The sequence below is a fragment of the Alligator mississippiensis genome, chromosome 8 (assembly GCF_030867095.1).
Source record: "Alligator mississippiensis isolate rAllMis1 chromosome 8, rAllMis1, whole genome shotgun sequence".
In the NCBI taxonomy this organism is placed as follows: Eukaryota; Metazoa; Chordata; order Crocodylia; family Alligatoridae; genus Alligator; species Alligator mississippiensis.
In genome coordinates this window covers 21526481-21546454 of record NC_081831.1, presented here as the reverse complement: position 1 = coordinate 21546454, position 19974 = coordinate 21526481, and the positions used below count along the sequence as shown (strand labels likewise).

The following is a 19974-nucleotide window of genomic DNA, read 5'->3' as shown; positions in this document are numbered from 1 at the left end:
ACTTGAAGAATCATCTTACAAGAACTGCAGAAGGACTTCTACAATGTCTGTGCATTCGAAGTTCTGGCCAGTGTGCCAAGGTCTGTGCCGCTTTCATGAGCCCATGTAGGTTTGTAAGTATGTAGGAAAATGTGATACTGCTTCCTTGCCCTAAAAGATGGCAAGGAAAGTAGAATTGTGTCTCTGGAATGTGACTACAAAAATTAAAAGTTTGGTGTTCCAAAGTCTGCTTTTTCCAATCATTATTTCCCAGTTACACCAAATGGACAAATAACTTTGACTGAACAGGTAACAAAGGGAGGCCTGTCATCCTCTGCACACCATCAATGATTTACTATAACTCACTGATTAGTGTTCAAGGTTAGATGCTTTATTTTTAAGTCACAATATAGTTTCAGGTTTGTTTAAAACTAACTCCAAATCTGATCCACTTCAAAATATATTTCCTATGAAAATATCCCTATTCTAAAACCAAAAAGTAGTCTCATAACATCACTGAACTTTTACACAGGTCCTATACAGGACTGTTTAAAACACTAATAGAAAGGGCTTTAAATAAACAAGCCTTAGGTCTGCACTAACGTTATAGAATACCATTTTATTTATTTATTTATTTCCCAGAGAAAAGTTGTCATAATTGTACAAAATTAAATGCTTGTTCAGAATTTAGAATCTACACAAGGTAACGGACAACATCTTGCATCCCACATCTTGTCAAGTCTCCATTAGGTGCTAACCAGAAAAAGGAATTCTGTTACAATTCTGTACTTATTTTACAATAGACTACATCACGTTCATCAAATAAAGTAAGCCAACACCTTCTGTAATAGGTGTCACAGAAGTTAATGCTTACTGAGGCTCAGCTATATTTCAAATTCTAGTTCTCAGCCTAGAAAACAAGACAAAAGCATTGGCTAAATAATATTGTGTGGACACAGGAAAGACAGGTACTTAGACCCATACTATGGGCAACTTAAAGCAGTCATTCAATCTCATTAAACTCAAGATGACCCCTGGAAAATGCCAGCACTTAGCTTTCACTCATTTTATGAGTGCAGAAAAATCATAAATCAATTAATTCTTCTGTTGCAAAGAACTCAGAAAGACAACAACAGGTCAGAGTATTTTTGTTACTATGAATTCCTATTTGCAGTCTCTGGATGTAATCTTGCAAATCATGAGTAGGTGTTTGTATACCCAGTGATAATGCTGTAGTTTAAGAGCAAAATTCAAGTAATTTGTTGTCCCATAAAAACTTGCAGTGGAAGTGAGGAGGGAGGACAACAAGAAAATCTCAGTCTAATAATCTATTAAATAGTTGTGTGCACACTATTACATTAAAGAAAATGAAATGAGTCAGAAAACTCAGACTTCTACTCCAATATTTTTAAATTACTAAAAAAATAAAAAAAATACATATTTAGTAATTTTAGACTGGAGACCAAGTTATCAAAACTACCAGATTGAAATAATTATCCTATTCTGAAGCATTCCAAAGAGGTTTTAGAGTTAAAAAAGTAAGTTTGGCCTGGTTCCCCTACTTCTACAGTTAGATAGATCTTGGAAAAAGCAGCATAAACATATTGTGAAGTGAAATCATGCAATAATTCATGCAGATCAATACAGCAATGTTAGAGCAATGACAAGAGATATTGTCTCTGTTCTAAGAAAACCAGCAACCCAGTGATTTGGTTCATTGTAAAATCCAGCTGAGAGACAGGGGAAACTATATGCTACTCACATACAACAGGGATCCACTCTGTAGTTCAAAATGACATTGAAACAAAAATGTTAATGATTATGATTATGTAGTATCAACACGTCTGGATTAGGACGCAAGAGGTTTCTACTGATGCATTTACAATGTTAATACAACTTGGCAATTTTTTAATCTTAACATACACAGTAACCATGAATCAATTTTAGGTTTTGCAGCAAAGAAATACTTGAGTACAAGACACAAGCAATTCTTAAATTCTGAAAGGGGAAGTAAGGCATTTTTGAAAGCTTTATTCTGGTCACCAAAACAGAGATGAGATTTTCCTAAATAAAACAGAGATTGGAGCGTATATTTTACATAGCAAGCTGCAGCACTTACCTATGCCTTCTGCATAAAACTATCCTGCTCATAACTTCCTATCCTCAATAACATTTTATTTCTGCCTCTTAAAATAATGGATCACAATATACTAAAAGATAAGCCCACTGACAGCTCCACAGTGCACTACCATGTCCTTAGGAGAAAGGTAAGAACTGAGTACGTCTCCACCCCTCCCATCCTCCTTTCTAGAAAAGCAGAGAGCATAGTCTCCATAACTTCAGCCAGCCTGAGAAACTAGAGTTGTTTAAGCCTTCTGAAGATGTTTATCCAGGAAGCTGGACAGAACAGCCACTGGGATGTTAAAATTTTAGACAAAATTTTGGTTCTCAACTCAGCATTGTGAAGAATGCTGTAGCAACGCACTACCTGAGAAGCCATAAAAGCTTTGGGTCCAGAATGATCTTCATCATCAACACAGGTAAAACTGTCATAAATTTAATTTGAATAATTTCTTCAGCACCTCACTTAATACTGACATGGCACTTTGCTTTAAAATCTGAGCAGTACACTCACTAAGTACACACACAAGCTGGTTATTTAAAGTTGGTGGTAAAGATGAAGTTTATGCTTCTGAAGAGAGATGCCAAGTTCTATTCTTGAGCATCACAATCACGCTTGATAACTTTTGTTTACCAGTTAGTAATTTTGTACAAACTAGCAATACATTTCACTAATAGTACTTTTTAATACGAGTAATGTTATTACTAAATATCTATAGAATTTTATCATCAATACATACTTTAAAAATTAGTATAAAATGTGGTAGTCTGTAAACTGACAGTTTATCTAATTATTCAGTAGACAGAAAAAAAATAAAACTTAAGCCATATAAACTTAGAAGCATAAAGAAAAACAACAACAACAACACTTGCCTGATGTTTCACGGGTTTAGGTGATTCTGGCTGTTTATTGCAAACAAACAAATGCATATATGTTAGCAAGTGTTTTCCAGCCGCAAGTTACACCTCATATATTGTTTAAAGCCAGCATGGTTTTTGTTCAACCAAACACACTGTTCATGGAAAAGGTTTCAATCAATTCCTGTAGCTAGAAAGAGCTGTTTTGCCTCATTTTATGTGAGAATTTATGATTTTTCAAGGTAGCAATACTAGATGAAGGTATGGGATCAGGATTGCATCACAGCTTCTGTTTTTTTGTCATACAATAGTGTAGCAGAGGCAAGCATTCAATTAGTTGATCTGCAAGTAACTTTTTTTTTAGTAAAACCTTCCAAGCAACAGTAATTAGGAGTTGGACATGGCCTTGTCTTAAACAGCCAGTGGCCAAATGCCTCATGGGCTGCACCTGGACAGTATTACATCCTCTTCTCCCCACAACTGCTGCACCATAGGCCCCTTTCCACTGCACCATGCAGCCCCCCTCAGCTCCCCTGGCTATTCCAGGGTTGGGGAGCCTAGAGATCCTGGCTGCTTGTTGCAGCTGGAGCAATGGGGGGGGGGGGGAGGCTTGGTCACCAGAGGTGCTTCTGTACAGCTTACATGCCACTTGATTCTAAAAAATGAATAACCCTGTCCTAAGAAATACTAAGGTTGTGGTGGTTTGAACACTTACATTTTGCACTAGGCATCGCAGCATACTCTGGTTCTCTTTTTATAACCAAAGAGCAGGCCTTTCTAAACAATAATGCAACGACCCCAGGGAATGGCGCTGGTGAAAGGCATTTAAATCTTGCATGCTGGGAGAGAATGTCAGGCCAAAGTGCTTTAGAGCTGGAAAATGTAAATCAGCCTTCCCCCCCAGCCTTGAAGTTTTTACGGGTAAAAATAAATCCCATTTTTCCAGCAAGTTCTAGTACTGTGCAAGGGCCTGTTCATAAAAGCCTTATTTATGACAACACAAGAGCCTGCAAGTTCAGACCCTAAAAGACATGAGATCCAAAGGGACCATTTTCATCTCATAAGACTGCCCTCTAGCACAAAAGAACTTTTCACAAAGTTCAAATCAGCAAAATGCATGCATAAGACTTTCAGCACTTTGGAAAACATATTTCACAGAGAGAAAAACATGGGTTTTTACAGATGTTCTTAAATCAAGAGAGCAGACCATGTCTGCTGATTCAACTTGAGGTTCAGACTTAGTCATCAGCAAGTCCCACTAATGTGTATCCAATGCAATAGCTGCAGCATGCTCTAGCCCAGTGGTGCTCAACTTTTCTTCCTGGGGGGCTGGATTGGCAGTGTCTAGTTTGTCTGCAGTCCAGATCCAACCGGTGTTCCTGATCTGATGCCTGGGTGGGCACACCAGGGACCACCTGCCTACATGGGGGGAGGTGGGGCAGGTCAGCCCCAAAGAAGCGCAGGGGACAGGAGCTTGCCCCAGTCCTGTGGAGAGGGAAGAGGATGTATGTGCAGGGGCGGGGGGGAGGGAGGGGAAGGAAGGTGTGCCCAGGTCCCAAGACAAGCCTGCAGAGAGGGAAGTCAGACTCTAACCTGGCCCCACAGAGAGGGAAGGGGGCATGGCCCAGCCCTGAGGAGACAGCGGGCATGGGCAGGGCCCAATCAAGAAATGGCGGGGGGGTGACAAGGGACTGGCCCTGCAGGAGGAGGGCTTGCAGCCTGGCCCAGGGGCTTGGGGTGGCCATATTAACAGCACTGCTCCCCACCAAAATTCGTAACTTGTGGGGGAGCCCTTCCCCCTGTGAGCCAAATGTGATGGCTCCACAGGCTACATTTGTCTCATGGGCTGGAGGTTGAGCACCCCTGCTCTAGCTTACACTAAACCTTATACTGAAATAGGAATATATTTTATTTCTTTGCATTAGATTTCCCCTCCCTCCATTTTTAAAGCAAAACAGTTCTAGTGATTTAGCTGCAAATTCGTATGCAGCAATTTATTTTTTAATAATAGCCGAAGTTAAATTTAACTAAAAGTTTGTTTAGCAAAAACGTGTGGGAGGTCATTCCTAGTAGTCACTCCTCAGCTCTGAAACTCCCTCCCCCTTGAGGCCCCCTGCTCAACCTTGTTACAGCCCCCCCCGTACATACACCGTGATTAGATCACAACACACGTGCCATCTAACAGCATAGTCTCCAAACTAAAAAACGGCTTATGGGGAGTATGTTATAACCTTACTTTGCTGTAACTTCAGACCACTAGCATGTATCCTAGGGGCGGGTGAAACATGGCCTGCGGGCTGGCTCCAGCCTGCCAGGCTATTTCATTCAGCCCTTCTATCTAATGGCCGCATCACCGGACTGGACCGGGGAACATGGGGCAGTGTGTGTGTGCGCGCGCGCACACACTTGCCTATGAACACACACACACACACACACACACGCTACATGCCGTCTCACTCCCCATACCCACTGCCCCCCCACAAACCTATACTCCACCGCCCACAATATACAAATGTAAGACTTCATTTTAAGCTATTGTGCAATCACCTGTATGCGCACTACACAAACGCATGTAAATCAGGACAAAATATTTTTTTAAGCCAAATTAATGAATGTTATAGATGTTCGCTTTTTAGAATATAATTCAGTACTTTTCTGGTTCCAATATGGCAAAACCTCTTGCTGAAAGGAGTACTTCCAGGGGCAAGGGGAGGGACTTCTGGTGGCAAAGGTTAGGGGGTGGGACTTCCAGTCACAAGATGGCAACCAGGGGTGGGGTATCTGTCAAGGGGTGGGGCTACCAATGAGGCCCTTGACAGCTTGCCAAAACTCGGTAAGCAACCCTCCACCCCAAATAATTGCCTGCCCCTGATGTATCCTGCTCCCTGCAGCAATGCAAAAAAGGTATTCTCCTTGTCTTTATAGCAGCCCTTCTGATACTTGAAGGCTTCCATCACATCCCCTCATAACTACCTTGAGCTGAACATGCCCATTGCTTTCAGCCTTTCTGCATATGGCTTGCCTTACAAGCTCTTAATCATTTTTGTCACCCACCTCTGGACACCCCCTCCCCCAACTTCTCCATGCCCTTTATACTGCCCCTCACCTGACAGTAGAACTGAAAATATAATTAATAAGCATTGATATAGTGGGGGGCACCACAGAAAAAATAATAATTTATTTTTGAATGTTGTGACCCATGCCTTATTTCTTGCAAACTGAATAATGGATAAAAGAAATACTGAATTGTGTTCATTCAGGGAGTGTCATCTAGCCTGTATAGTGCATGAGGCAGGAGTCCAATAAAATAATTAGGATGAATCATGTAATTAAACACCTCTCAAACTCCATAAGAACAAAAAAAGACAGGCAAATTAAGGTGGTGGAGCTGGCTCCCCACTGCTGCACACACTCCTGGGGGGCAGAGGGGGACCTGCACCCCGCCACGGGCTCAGAATCCCACCCCGCTGTCCTCCCCTGGGGCCTCCGCAGCCCAGCGTGTGACCCAGCGCTGCAGGGAACAGCAGAGCCTTGCAGGGATCTTGCTGCTGCAAGCTCTGTGCTGCCCTGGCGATATGTCCTCAGTGCATGAGGGCAGTGGAAGTAGAAAGGGGTTGTGCCACTCACAGCAGCCCCATGCGTGGAAGATATGTTGCCAGGACAGCTCAAAGCTTGCAGTGGTGAGCAGCTTTCCTGCACAGCTGAGCTCTGCCCTGCAGCACTGAGTTGTTCCTGCTGGGCTGTAGAGACCCTAGGGGCTGCTCTCCAGGGGAGGGCAGCAGGGCAGTAGCCGGAGCCTGCAGCGCACACCCACACTGGCCCCGCACACAGATCTGGGGGGCATGGGTCCTCCCTGCCCTGGTGACACGTCCTCCACACGCAGCACTGCAGCGAGTGGCACAACCCTGCACTGCTTCTTCCATGCATAGAGGATGTGTCACTAGGGAAGCGCGGAGCTGGCAGCAGCAAGGAAATCCTTGCGCAGCTCTGCTGTTTCACACTGCTTTCAGCAGACTACTTAATTGGATAAAACTGAATAATGATTTTAGGCCAAAGTGCTCTAACCGGTCTACTAATTACTCTCAGTTGAAACCCACACATACACTTTTAAACAGTCCAACCCTTAAGACTAGCAAAATCTGGATTCAGAAGTGCAGCAGTAAATTTGAAAAAAAGCTGTAGAAGTCAAGTTATAAAGCAGTAAATTAGTAACCAATAAAAAGCAAATTAAAAAAGTTTTTCCAAGTCCATATCTTATCAAAAAGAGAAAAACATTAATCATGGGGAGATGCAGTGAAAAACAAGCTCTACTAACAATGGGATACTGGCTATTGCAGAAGCATGGCGTTCTTTACATTGTAGCTGCAGAAAAACTGTACCAAGTTACCTGTCACTTTGATTAAGACTAAAAGAATGCTTACACCAACTATCAGTTGTAGGACTGTTTTTTCCCCCCCACAAAATTTATCTAAAGTATCAAAACAGGTTAACAAAATGATATGTAACTGCTTATTTTCTTTTGTTAGTTTTAATTTTTTTACATCAAAGTTGGCAGACATCTGTTTTTAATCCTACAACATCACACTTTCGTTTCCACATTATTTGTCGTAGTTTTTAAAAGAATAAAAACAAACATGTGCTATTGTTATTTTGATAAACTACAGCTAGTTAAATGATAAGCTAATATTAATTAATTATCAGTTTAGCATTTTAGAAGACTGGCAAATAATACTTTTGCAATAAAGAAGGTAGGATTAAAAAGAGATTTAGAAACAAACACCACCAGGACCATGAACACAAACACAAACTTACAGGAATATTATGGTCCTTTCTTCCTTTATGGGAGGAAGCAACGTGAGCAAGGTACTGAATAACTTTCTTGGTATTTTCTGTCTTCCCAGCACCTGATTCACCTCTGCAAGAAAACATTCACAACTTCAGTTTCAGCTGACAAGAACAGTCAGTCATTTAAATGCATATCCTAGGACAGGGACTCTCAGTTGGGGTGCTGTGGCATCCTGGAGTGACAAGATCCTTTAAGGATACCATGGGTGCCACACAGCATTATCAGTTAGGTGTGCAAACACTTGTACGTAGTTCACAAGGTAAAGAGATTTCAAATATGAATATATAGCATCAAAAGCATTCTAAGTTGCTGTCGTCTTGTTTAAAAATATGTTTTCAGTCATATTTTTTATGTATTGTAATAAATAATTTTTTGAAATGGAGTGCCACTAAATTCAGAAAAGTTATGGAGGGTTGCCTTGAGTTTAAGAAGACTTGAGTACCACTGGTTTAGGGATTAAAAAGAGCCATGCACTTACCTTGAGTATGCACTCACTCAAATTTATAATAAAAAAAAATATTCACTGACTACAGCAGGACTGTACAACTGGTAGCCCATGGATGCAAGTGACCCTAGGCTTCTGGCTTGGATGCCACTCCCCATATCACCCTGGCAGACACTACCCCTCGTCCTCTGGCTTTTGCCTTTCTCTAGCTGAGGGAACCTGTGGCCAGGCGTCTCGAGGGGGATGGGGGGATGTATTGGGGGGGGGGGGGGAGGAAGAGAGGACATACCAAGGAACTCCATGCAGTGCACCACACAGTACAGCACAGCACCCATTGCACAATTTGGCAAAAAGAGCCCACGTGGTGTGGTGTATGGATTGCAGGCACACTGGGGTAGTACAGTAGGGGGGCACAGACACCCAGAGTGCAGGAGTGGGCAATGCTTGCAATGTAGCATGTGGCCCACAATACAGGTGCTGCAGGGGTGTGGGGCCCAAACAACCTATAGCTGAGGGCACTGCCACCCTCAGCCATCTAGAAGTTGGAAAGCCATAGACTACAGGAACACCTTGATCTTAAACTTCTCATGCCTCATTAAGGCTCTTTACCTCATTTCTCAGAGCACCTTTTGCCTCCAATTGCAGCCTGAAAACTGACAGGACCTGCGCCATGGACAGACATTTGTACCACTGCAAAAGGGGAGCAGACAGATGTTCATGTCCCCTACAGCACAAGAAAAATAGGGATAGGACTACAGAAATGTTCCTGGATGAAAACAGTATCTTGTTTGGACAGCTATCTATCTATACCTATCTGGTCCTGGGGAAATGACATCCCTTTTAGCTCTACGGTGTACAGATCTCTCTCTCTCTCATACATCACGGCACTACAAGGGGTGTCATTTCCCCAGTATCTTATGGTGCTGTGTTCTCCCCCATCCACCTCCAACAGAGAGTACAATGGACAGGAGGGAAGTTGTCAGTGATTTGTGGCAGGGGAGGAGGGGAATTTAAAACAAATCTAAGAATCTGAAACACAGCTCTTTCTATTCAAGGTCCAGGCCAGATAGTGAAAAAAAGTCTATGCTGCCACTACGAAAACGTTTTGGAAATACAAAGAGTTTATTTAACAAGTTGGTTATTGTCTTGGTATGAAGTACTCTATAAAAGGTGGATATGAAAAACATTTTCTCTTTAACAGAAAAAATGCTCCATAATTGGGTTTGCCTGTTAGTAGTAATGTAGCAGTCTTGTCAGCAAATAAGCAATCTAGAGACTCTTTAAAGATAGCAGGGATCTTTGAAAGTTAGTTCTTGATGTAAATTCTAACTGCCTACACTTAACCTCTTTCAGGAGAGAAAGAAGGTAAATCTAAAAAAGGTTGAGATGGTTCATGATGTGCAGTCACGATATGCAAAATGCCAAAGGCAAGTGTGAAGACATCTGGGGTCTGTCCTTGGCACATAAACCATCTCCCCATCCCTAAGCTGGCATAGATCCATCACAAAAGAGCAGCACCACAGTCTAACCTGTTCCTAGAGGAACAGAAAGATTTATAAAAAGCAGAACATGTACACCCAGAAATCAATATTAGAATGTTTTTGCTATCCACTTAGGTACTTAGGTACTGCTTCTGTATGAGGGATTGGCCTAAATGACTCAAGATCCTTTCCACCTTTAGAATTCTATTAAACTCGAGCAGAGTGACCAGTAGTCAGTGAGGATTTTAGTTACTGAATAACAGTGACCAAGATCACTTTAAGTAAGACCTAGCTAAATTAAGGCAAAAAAAAAGCCACTGTGGTGGATCTAGTAAGCTTAAAAAGAAAATGCAGTAATTACAGTCCAGAGGTCACTTAAAAAAAAAAAAAAGATTCTACACAATTTCAGAATAGCCCACTAATAAAAAAAATATTATGGAATCTGTTATGATGACATCTCTACCACTCATCCAGAACCCAAGGGTAAAAACACTTAAGTTTATGGATGCACTCCCTTTGCCAGAAGTGTTATATCACATGGTATACATCTACAGAGAATGTCCTTGCACAACTTCTCTTTCAGAAGCAATGTTCGTAATTTATCAACTTTATTCTTTTCTCCCAAGTGCTTGCAAACATGCCAAATATTTCCTGTGAGATAGGGAGGAGTTTGTTTGTTGTGCAGTCTAAAAAGGAATTAAGAATATTTAGAATATTAAATCTTTTTCATTTGTAGGAATGAGGAGATCTGCATACTTCAGCTCTTTTTCCAGGAGTGCAAAACACACCAATTATAAAAATAATTGACAATCTGTAACACTCTCAAACTGCCCATAAAAAGTAAAACAGCATTTAAGAGCTTTAACAGCATTTAGGAAACAGCACATAGCATTTAAGAGGTGAAAACTGTGGCCTGAAGCTAAGGATTAATTTCCTGAAATCAGATTATTTTAAGTACATCTCAATTAGTGTGCTGCATGAATTGTAATTCTAAAAGCCTTGAGTGAAGTTATGTTTCTGCTAATGTCAGTGACAGCTTGACCATGGACTTCAAAAGTACCTGTTGTGTTTAAATCTTAGTTGCATTAGAAACTGGACCCTTCACCTCCTACTTCCAACGACTTTATGAAATGAAATCCAAAGAGCACAACTCTGATTATCAGCTCTAAATGACTGCTAGGTAATGTAACCATCTTGGATGATTTCATCCAACAATGGATCTTTGATCTCATCCACATGTTAAGCTAAACTGGAATGTGTACATTAATCATTAGGAAATATAACAAGTCAACTTATTCAAAATAATGGTGCCATCCTAGCAAGGACAATATTTAGATGATTTTCTGATTACACAAAAAATAATGCACAGAATTTACTTGGGTAAATGTCTTAAGGTTTAATAAACCTTATTTAACCCATTGTCTCATATAAAAAAAAAAAAAAAAGTTTTATGACCAGAAGTTACTTAGATTTCCTTTGCTCAAACTTGGTCAGTAAATGCTAGCTGGTTATAATTACTTGATAACCCCAGTAACTGATTTCTCTGCTCAACTCAAGATGCCTAGTCTGATGCTTTAAGGTACAAACTAGATCTAAAATACAGATTTTAATCATTAAAAAAATGGCACTATTTGTACAGTAGTATTACAAGACATTTCTTTGAAAGATACATTTTTTGTTTTCATGATGGTAAGACCCATGTACTGAGTTTGTGGCAGAATAATTATAAAGGAGATCCAAGAAAGGGACAGGCCAATTTGCCACGCACTAGTATATACATAGCACATGTACATCCAATGCTAAAAAGATTAGTCTAAATTAAGCTGGGCAACTTCTTGCTAATGGTAGACTGCAGTTTGCAACCTGAGTGGGGCCACTGGCCACTATTCCCCTCCAGCTGCTCCAGCCATCTAGGCTCTGCGAGGAGGGCTGCTCTCTTATATTCTCCTCCAGATCCCCAGTGAAGTCTCAGCCAAAAGAACCTACCGCTGTCAGGTATAGCAAGTCAAAATTTGGAGTGGCTAGTCTGATTACATGAGTGTCTTAGGGCGACCACCTTTTCCAAATTGGCAGGCGATGCACATGCCCGCCTCCTTTTTCCCCACTCCCCAATTGTGGCATGGAGCAGAGCTGAACAGAGACCATGGGAGGTAAGGGGAGGATGTGGGCTGGCTGATGTGGGCTCGGGGTTCTGTTGCTGTCCCCCTGGAAGCTGGTCATCATGTACTTGCGCAGAAACACTGCATTAAAAGGTATGGAAAGGAAATATGCAGATCATTAAAAGAGGTGTTTATGACCATTACTTTTTTTTTTGGCAACAGGAGCAGAGTTGGCTCATGTTCAGCTTCTGGTCCACTGTAACCTTCAGGTTCTTCTCTGCAGTATTGCAGCCTAGCTACTCATTCCCCAGCCTGTATTTGTGCACGCAATTATTACAGACTGGGAAATGACTGGCTAGGCTGCAGTGGCAGAAAGGTCAACTGGTGCAGAAGAACATATGGTTCAGATTGAAGCAACCCTAGATGTGGGACCTCTTGAAAAGGATAGAGGGGAGTAGGAAGTGCAACAGTTGCAGATAAGTCCAAATCAAGTCGTACACACAATAACAGGAAACTGGGCAAGGACAAAATTTATGCACGTTTCTACACAAGTGTTAGAAGCCTGAAGCAAGAAAAAGGAAGGATGAATTAGAAGGCCTGGCATTAAGTGGTGACTGACATAATAGGCATACCAGATGTGTGGTGGAAGGAAGATAAATCAATGGGCTATTGTTATACTAAGTTATAAATTATATAAGAATAAAAGAGTAGGATAAGCAGGTGGGGGAGTGGCACTGTATATTAAGGAAAGTATAGACAGTGACTGCATAAAAAAAAAAAAAAGTCTTATCCAAAATGAAAAAAAACTACCACAGAAGCACAATGGGTAGAAATTCCATACTTGAATAAAAGTAACATAGTACTAGGATTGTACTACCAACCACTCAATCAGAAAGGTGAAAGTCATTATGAAATGCTAACAGAGAAGCTGCCAAAGTGGGACAGATAAAATAAGAATTACTGTCAACTATTTTCACATAAGAACAACTAATCAGAGTGAAATCGAAAGATTAAATTTCTGAATGTAATAAATTACTGCTTAGTAGAATAATTCATCTTGGAATGTACTGGAGGAGAAGCAATTCTAAATCCAACCCTGTTTCAAGCCATACTGTAACAATGACTAAAAGAATTAATTAAATTCAACATCCTAGTGGGAGGGACTAAGCCAAAAATATCCACCATCCCAATATACAGCTTCAGGAAGGGAATTTACACAAAAGTCAGGAGGTTAGAAAAGAAATTAAAAGGAGCAGTCAAACATGTAAAAGACCTGCAAGCAGCTTGGATGTGTATAAATTACCATATTAGAAGCCCACAAAAAGTGTATATTGAAAATAGGAAAGGGTACATAGTGGTTCAATAACACCCCTGAATGGTGTAATAGAGTTGAGGTTATCCAAAGCAAAAAAGCAAAAGCTCATAAACTGACAGGTTAAAATAAAAGAAAAACAAGGCAAGTCAGAAGAAGAATGAAGGAGCATCTTGCAAAAGTTATGAATCAGCAGGATCACTGGATGATCAAGGTGTGAAAGGTACACTCAGGGATAAGGCCATACCAGAGAACCTAAATTAATTCTCTGCGTCAGGTTTTTTTTGTTTGTTTGTTTGCATCAAAAAGTCCTAACTAGAAGATATATCTGAAGAGTTGGATCACACTAAAATGATAATAAAAAGTTTTAGAACAAATCAATAAAGTCAAATGCTGATAAGTCTCTAGGACAGGATGGCATTCACTTGAGAGTCCTGAAGGAATTCAAATGTAAAATTACTGAACTGTTTGCAATAATATATGTAACCACTGTTACAAATAGTCTCTGTGCCAGGGGCTGGCAGCTTGCTAACATAACACCCATCTTCAAAAAGGGTAATCCTAGAACTATCCATGAGATGATCCTGGAACTAGACACTAGTGAGTATCACTTTTATACATGACAAGTTGGTAGAATCTATAATAAAGAATAAAAATCAATAGTCACATAGACATATGATATGCTAGGGAAGAGTCAGCGAGACTTTTATAAAGGGAAAACCTGCCTCAGTCTGCTCAAGTTCTTTAAAAGGTGTTAACAAGCATGTGGATAACAGGGATGTAGCTGACACTATATTTGGATTTTCACCAAATACTTAAAAACAAAACAAAACAAAACAAAACTGGAGTTACCACATGATTAGAGAGGAAGTCTTCCCATGAATTAAAAGCTGGTTAGAAGATAGGAAACAAAAGGGCAGGGCTAAATGGTCACTTTTCAGGATGGAGAAAGATCAATAATAGAATCCTAAAGGGATTGTGCTGGGCCTGGTTTTGTTCTACATTTTCATCATTGACCTGGAAATGCAAGTGCACAAAGAAAACTGCAGGTTTTCAGCTGTTACTAAATTATACCAAGTAGTCAAATACCAAGCTGATGGAGAGGAGCTACAGAAAGATCTCACAAAGCTAACTGAGCAAGGAAGTTGGCTGTGTTAATCTGAAGTTAGGCAGAAGGTAGGGCAAGGTGGTACCTTATAGATCAACTTGTTCAGAGAGGCATAAGCAAGGTTCTGTAGCAAGGCCTCATGGCTTGAAGAGAACAGGAGTTAGGTAGTTTGTTACTAGAGATGTCATTTGAGGTTGGAAAGTACCTATCAGACAAGGCAGGCTTGAGGTCATCATTTTCCAGGGGAGGTTGGAAGTCATAAAATGTGCCCAAAGTGTTCAAGTTGAGGGCTTTAGGTGACAACAAGAGAGACTGCTGTCCTTGTCACAGGGTTGGTATGCCAGAGCAGGGTCCGAGTCTGGCTTTGTTGATCCAAGTCAATGATTTGAGGATGCACTGCAAGTACAGGAATCCCTGTTCCAGATCTGCAAGATCTGCATCCCGGTCAGTGGGATCAGAGTAGATACAGCTCTAACAGAGCCTACCTATATAGACAGTGGATCTCAGAGCATTCCTACAATGAAATCTGGTGGCATGGAGGTGACTACATCTATAGTGTCTGCAATTAGTCTACATTAGGGGTTGGCAACATTTTCCAGCATGTTGGCCAGAATGACATAGTTTAGGTCTTAGCAGGATAGGCACTAGTGCCTAGCCATCTTTGCCACTTCTCTCTACACCATGCTACAGTTGGGTGTCAGAGACAAATCACCCCTCTGATGGAGCACTAGGTGCCCACAGGCCAGATGCAAAGGCTCTGCAGGCCATAGGTTGCCAACCCTTGATCTACACTAAAATTTGCTCAAATATTTTCTCTGATCAGATGCCAACAGATGAATATCCTATCCAAGGGCTGGAGGATGTGGCTGAATACACTGGTTGCTGACACAATCACGGATTGTAAGAGTTGTTGTTGGAGTATGCAAGTTTGGAAAGTTTTGCCTCCATCTTCTTTAAGGAGTGGAGGTGTTTGCAATAGGCTTCATGGCTGGATGCAGAGATCTCTTGGTAAACAACTTATGTCTGGGTGGTTCTGTATTCTGTATGTTAGTTCTGCAAGTGTGGCACCGATTTCTTTCTATTTACTGTACAGAATACTGATAAAGGTGGCTCCTCAATTTCCTAGACAGTGAAACACAGCTTGTCACAACAGGCTGTGTATTACATTGAATTGAGTGGATTGGTCACCTGGAATCCCTTAGGTGTGATAGATCCATTAATAGCTATTAAACAGAACAGTCACTGTATTTTCTGGCATCCTTAAGCCAACGACAGTGGATGCCAGAGACGGTGCAACAGAGAATGGATTATGCTAGACAGGCTCTGTTCATATATTCTACCTCCAAAGCACCTGCTAATGCCACTGTCAGAGACAGGATTACTGGGCTAGATGGACCACCGATATGGCACTTTTTATGCTCTTATTCACTGCCACTAGGACATATGTTGAGAGAGACTGTCTTTAACAGCAGCAATAGGGAATATGGTAGTCTCTGTCCCTGGGTCTGTGTTAAGCCAATGATTGTCCCAGCTCAGGCAGAAGAATGTTGCTTACTGAAGGCAATCAAGTAGCATGATGCATATTCAGGACCAGTGTTAGAGAGGTTTTCCTCCCCGTTGCTGTATACTATTTCTAATCACTAGCCCTCAGCTACCATACGGTGCTGTATATCTCCTGAGACTTTACATGGAATATCTTTTTGCAAAAGCACTGACCTCCATCAGGAGTCACTATTTTGGTTTGGACCAGCCCTTGTCTCAGACTTCAGTACTGAGAGTAGCAATATCTGATTTGATAGCTGGTCCAGTCAGGTCTGTCAGTTAGACAGAGCTGAGGATGTTTTTTTTTTCCCTAGTGGGAATCTGATGTCCATCTCGTCAAGGTCTAAAGAAACTTTCATTAGACTGCACCCAGATAAAAAAGAGCTTAAAGGTTTTTACAAAAAGAAAGAGGAATATTAAGTATGTACGCGGGATATGGGACAATTCTAAAATACAAGCAACACTTGCTGACATCTCTGGATGAATTCATCCATTATAGGACATTTATAGCTTGAGGCTCAACAATTTCAAGAGGAATACTGCAATGCTAATTGCCAGTATTCAGTCCAGATGGGTTGAAGACATTTATATTGCTGAATGGAAATTTCAAGAAGTCAGATGAATTCCAGAAATTTTTGAAGAGTTGAGAATTTTAAAATCAGAGCTCAGTAACAAAGTCAGACACCAACCAAGTTTCATCTTGCTTAGCAGACAGAATGAGGGAACTGAGGGAGTATCATATTCATTCTTTTCTTTATGATCTTTGTATGCAAGTACGAGGGAACACAGAGGGCCTGCACTGCCACAATAGATGCCGCTATCAAAAAAAAAAAAATCTAATCTTCACGTGAACGCTTAGAGAACACCATAATGGCACCCTCCAAAAAACAAAAACATTTATTTCAGTGTTTCAGACCAAAACATTTTAGCAAAATGTTGACATTTCCCTCCTGCCCCTAACCACCCTCAAATTTTGATTCTGCAGAAATTAAAGCTGATCAGGGCTCTCAGCCTCAGGGTTGCATTGAAGCCCGACTCTGCTGGACTGCAGAGGCTGGGAGTAGCAGTCAGCTAACTGCCTGTTATTGCTGGTGCAGATCCTGAGCTCCCCCTGCACTGGCACTGTTGGTGCAACTGGGATCTGATCCCTAATCTTGCAATTGTGTCTCTTGCTATGCACATGTAGCATGGTAGGAGACATGATTGCTGGGATCATGCATCCGATCCCATTGAGCCTTTAAATGAACATCTGTCAGGGACCTTGGTTACAGCTTTACACTAAGAGTTCATGTTCAACTAGCTAGCCCAGGGGCAGGAAATTATTTCAGGCGAAGGGCCACTTACTGAGTTTTGGCAAGCCATCAAGGGCCGCATGAAAGGCAGCTGGGGCAGATTAATATTCATTTTATAATTTTTTTAGCGGCCCCACGGGCCAGATAGAATGGCCTGGTGGGCTGCATCTGGCCCACGGGCCACATTTTGCCCACCCCTGAGCTAGCCACTATGAGTTCAGAAGACCTCTACCTTATAGAAACCAGCATAACTTGCATGTGACACCTACATATGCCATTAGACCTGGCTATATTCTCTCTCTATTCTGCAGTTATTCAATCTCGGCATTTACCAAGTGGGTTAAATGTCAAAAGACCTCAATCCTTGAACTAAAACTTTAGAATTACACTTGTTTACTTACGTGCAAAGAATTGATTGGTCCTCACGGTCTGCAAAATAAGAATGAATAAGAATTATAACATTTGTTATCAGATTCTTATAATTACAAGCTAGAGTTTCATTAACAGGACATTTGATTTGAAAGAATCACATTTCTACAAAGTATTTTTAAAAAAGACCTGAATTTTAAAACCATCGATGTTTCTTTTCCCTGATTTTAATAAGGGTCTTTGCTTTTCAGCAAAAAGGAGAATGCACAGAGGAAAATGAAAGCATTTTACCCTTATTAAAACTGAAAACTGCAAGTGTAATTTTTAACTGAGTTCAGTTTTCAAACAGAAGAAGCTGCACCCCCCCAAAAAAAATTAACAGAACTGAATTCTGCAATTCAAGGCTGCTCAGCACCTGCTATTGTGCTCAAGATCTCTAAAAGCCTTGTTGCCTTTTATTAACACTGTGCAATATTCTGTACAAGATGCTTCCAAACTATAGCATCTTTACATATTGTAACTAGGGGTACACAAATAAAGATTTTTTTTTGGTTGATACCAATGGCCGATTATTAACCAGGCATATCCACCAATACTGATCCAATAGCCAATAAACATTTGGCAACTTGGAGAGTAACGTCAGGCTGGTAAACTGGGGTGGGGTTGGAGAAACTGAGGCTCCCATGATGAGGAAGGGAGTGAGGCTGGGGGACAGCTGTGGGCAGCTTGTTTGGGGGGCATATGCCCCACGGTTGTGTGGGGTGAGGGCAGGCTGCCCACTGTGGATTGGGGGCTGAGGGCTACAAGGAATTCTGGGGTGCCTATAGCCCACCCCAAAGCTCCCACTCTCAGCACAGCCCCAACCCACCCTGAGCACAGCCCCAGCACTGTCCCCTGCTGGGAAGAGGCCAGTGCAGCCTGTGGCCCAAAGCCTACCCTTGCTCCATGCACAAATCCAAGGGGCATATGCTCCCCTATGCCTCCCCCAGGGGTGGGCGCAGTGGCAGCTCCCCACGAGCTGCCCATGGCTCTACCCTGTGCCCCACCCTGCCTGGGCAGCACCTGCCTCACCCCCACTCCCTTCCTCACTGTATGGGCTTAGATCTGCCTCCCTCCCTTCCCTCACAGACTTACCAGCCAGACATTGATCTCTAAGCTGCCAGGCTGCAATCCTGGCTATGTGCATGCTCCGGGTACGTGCATGCATGAGGCATTTAAATGGTGACATTATTGGCTACACTGGCCAAAAAAAGCTGATTGCCAAAAACGTTAAATTTTCCTTTTATCAGTGCCAATCCAATATGGACCAATATATTGGTGTACCTCTAATCATCCAACAGACCAGTTACACCAGTTCTTAAGTTAGGACCATGTATCAAAATATTTGCTTCATATATGTGAAAGCTTTTCCTGGCATTTCAGTTAAAGGATCCTCAAGGGCCAGCCCTTTCAGGGACTTCACCATCTCATTCAAATAAAACTGCACCTGGCAGAATCACCTCTCTGACTTTTAGTCACACACCTAACCATCACTGAATAACTGGCACAGAAGTCTGCAAAGCCCCAGAATAGGAAAAACTGTGCTATTTTAAGTAATAAAAATCATATGCACACACCACAGACAAAGAATAGATTCCACTGAAAAAGTCAATCTTCATTTAGTTTGCATTAAAAAAACAACAACCACCACCACCCACCTCAGAGCCAAGAGTTGTGCACTGATCCTCCTAAAAGATGGAATTGCAACATGATGACCTTGAAACAAAAGGTTTGTTTTCATACATATCGTATCATAGAAATTAAGGGTTGGAAGGGACCTTGAAAGATCGAGTCCAACTCCCCTGCTTTCGGCAGGAATACTGCTGAGATCAAATGATTCCAGCAAGGTGTCTGTCTAGTCTCCTCTTGAAGACTTCCAAGGTTGAGGACTGCACCGTCTTCTTGGGAAGTCTATTCCAGATTCTGGTCACCCCTACCATAAAGAAGCTTTTCCCTATGCCTTTAAAAAGGACAAAGGATACTATTTCACCCTTTGATCGCATTATCACCCTTTGATACTATAATGAAATCTGAATTTAATACAGCACAGGCCAAGGTATAAGTTTAGTATAAAGGTATTAAAATTAACAGGTTCAGTCAGTGAACCTCTTAACTCCAGACTGTTTGTTAAAGCTGATTTTCTTCTACGTAAGAATGAAGGGGAAAACATTTAAATTTGAGGTCAAGTGTTAAAAATAGGTCTCAAAATTTCATGAATTTCATGCATTAGGGGCTTGCAAGGGATGCAAGGTCTATACCAGGGGCAGGCAAAATATGGTCTGTGAGCCAGATCCAGCCCACAGCACCCACCAAATTGTACCCTGCCCAGCCCTTCCACCCACAAGGGCGGGAGTGAGGCATTCATGTGCATCCCCCCTCCCAGACACAGCGAGGTGCAACAAGGTATGTTGGGGGAGATGTACATGTTAGTGCCTCACAGCCACCCTTGTGGGTGGAAGGGCCCAGCCAGCAGGCAGCTTCCA

General features: G+C 41.7%; 1 protein-coding gene across 7 annotated transcripts in view; it reads right to left on the bottom strand.

Moving 5' to 3' along the window:
- Window positions 1-19974, bottom strand: part of MYH10 (myosin heavy chain 10) — a 144219-nt gene that overhangs the window by 74412 nt on the left and 49833 nt on the right. For 5 of the 7 annotated variants that reach the window (XM_014596011.3, XM_059732206.1, XM_019485704.2 and 2 more), the window contains 4 exons: window positions 17485-17512; window positions 7771-7873; window positions 2974-3003; window positions 1742-1759 (listed from right to left, as the gene is read on the bottom strand). In XM_014596011.3, the coding sequence (XP_014451497.1) occupies window positions 1742-1759; window positions 2974-3003; window positions 7771-7873; window positions 17485-17512 (179 nt within the window). The remainder of the gene's footprint in view (window positions 1-1741; window positions 1760-2973; window positions 3004-7770; window positions 7874-17484; window positions 17513-19974) is intronic. The other 2 variants (XM_019485706.2, XM_019485708.2) reach the window with 2 other exon arrangements.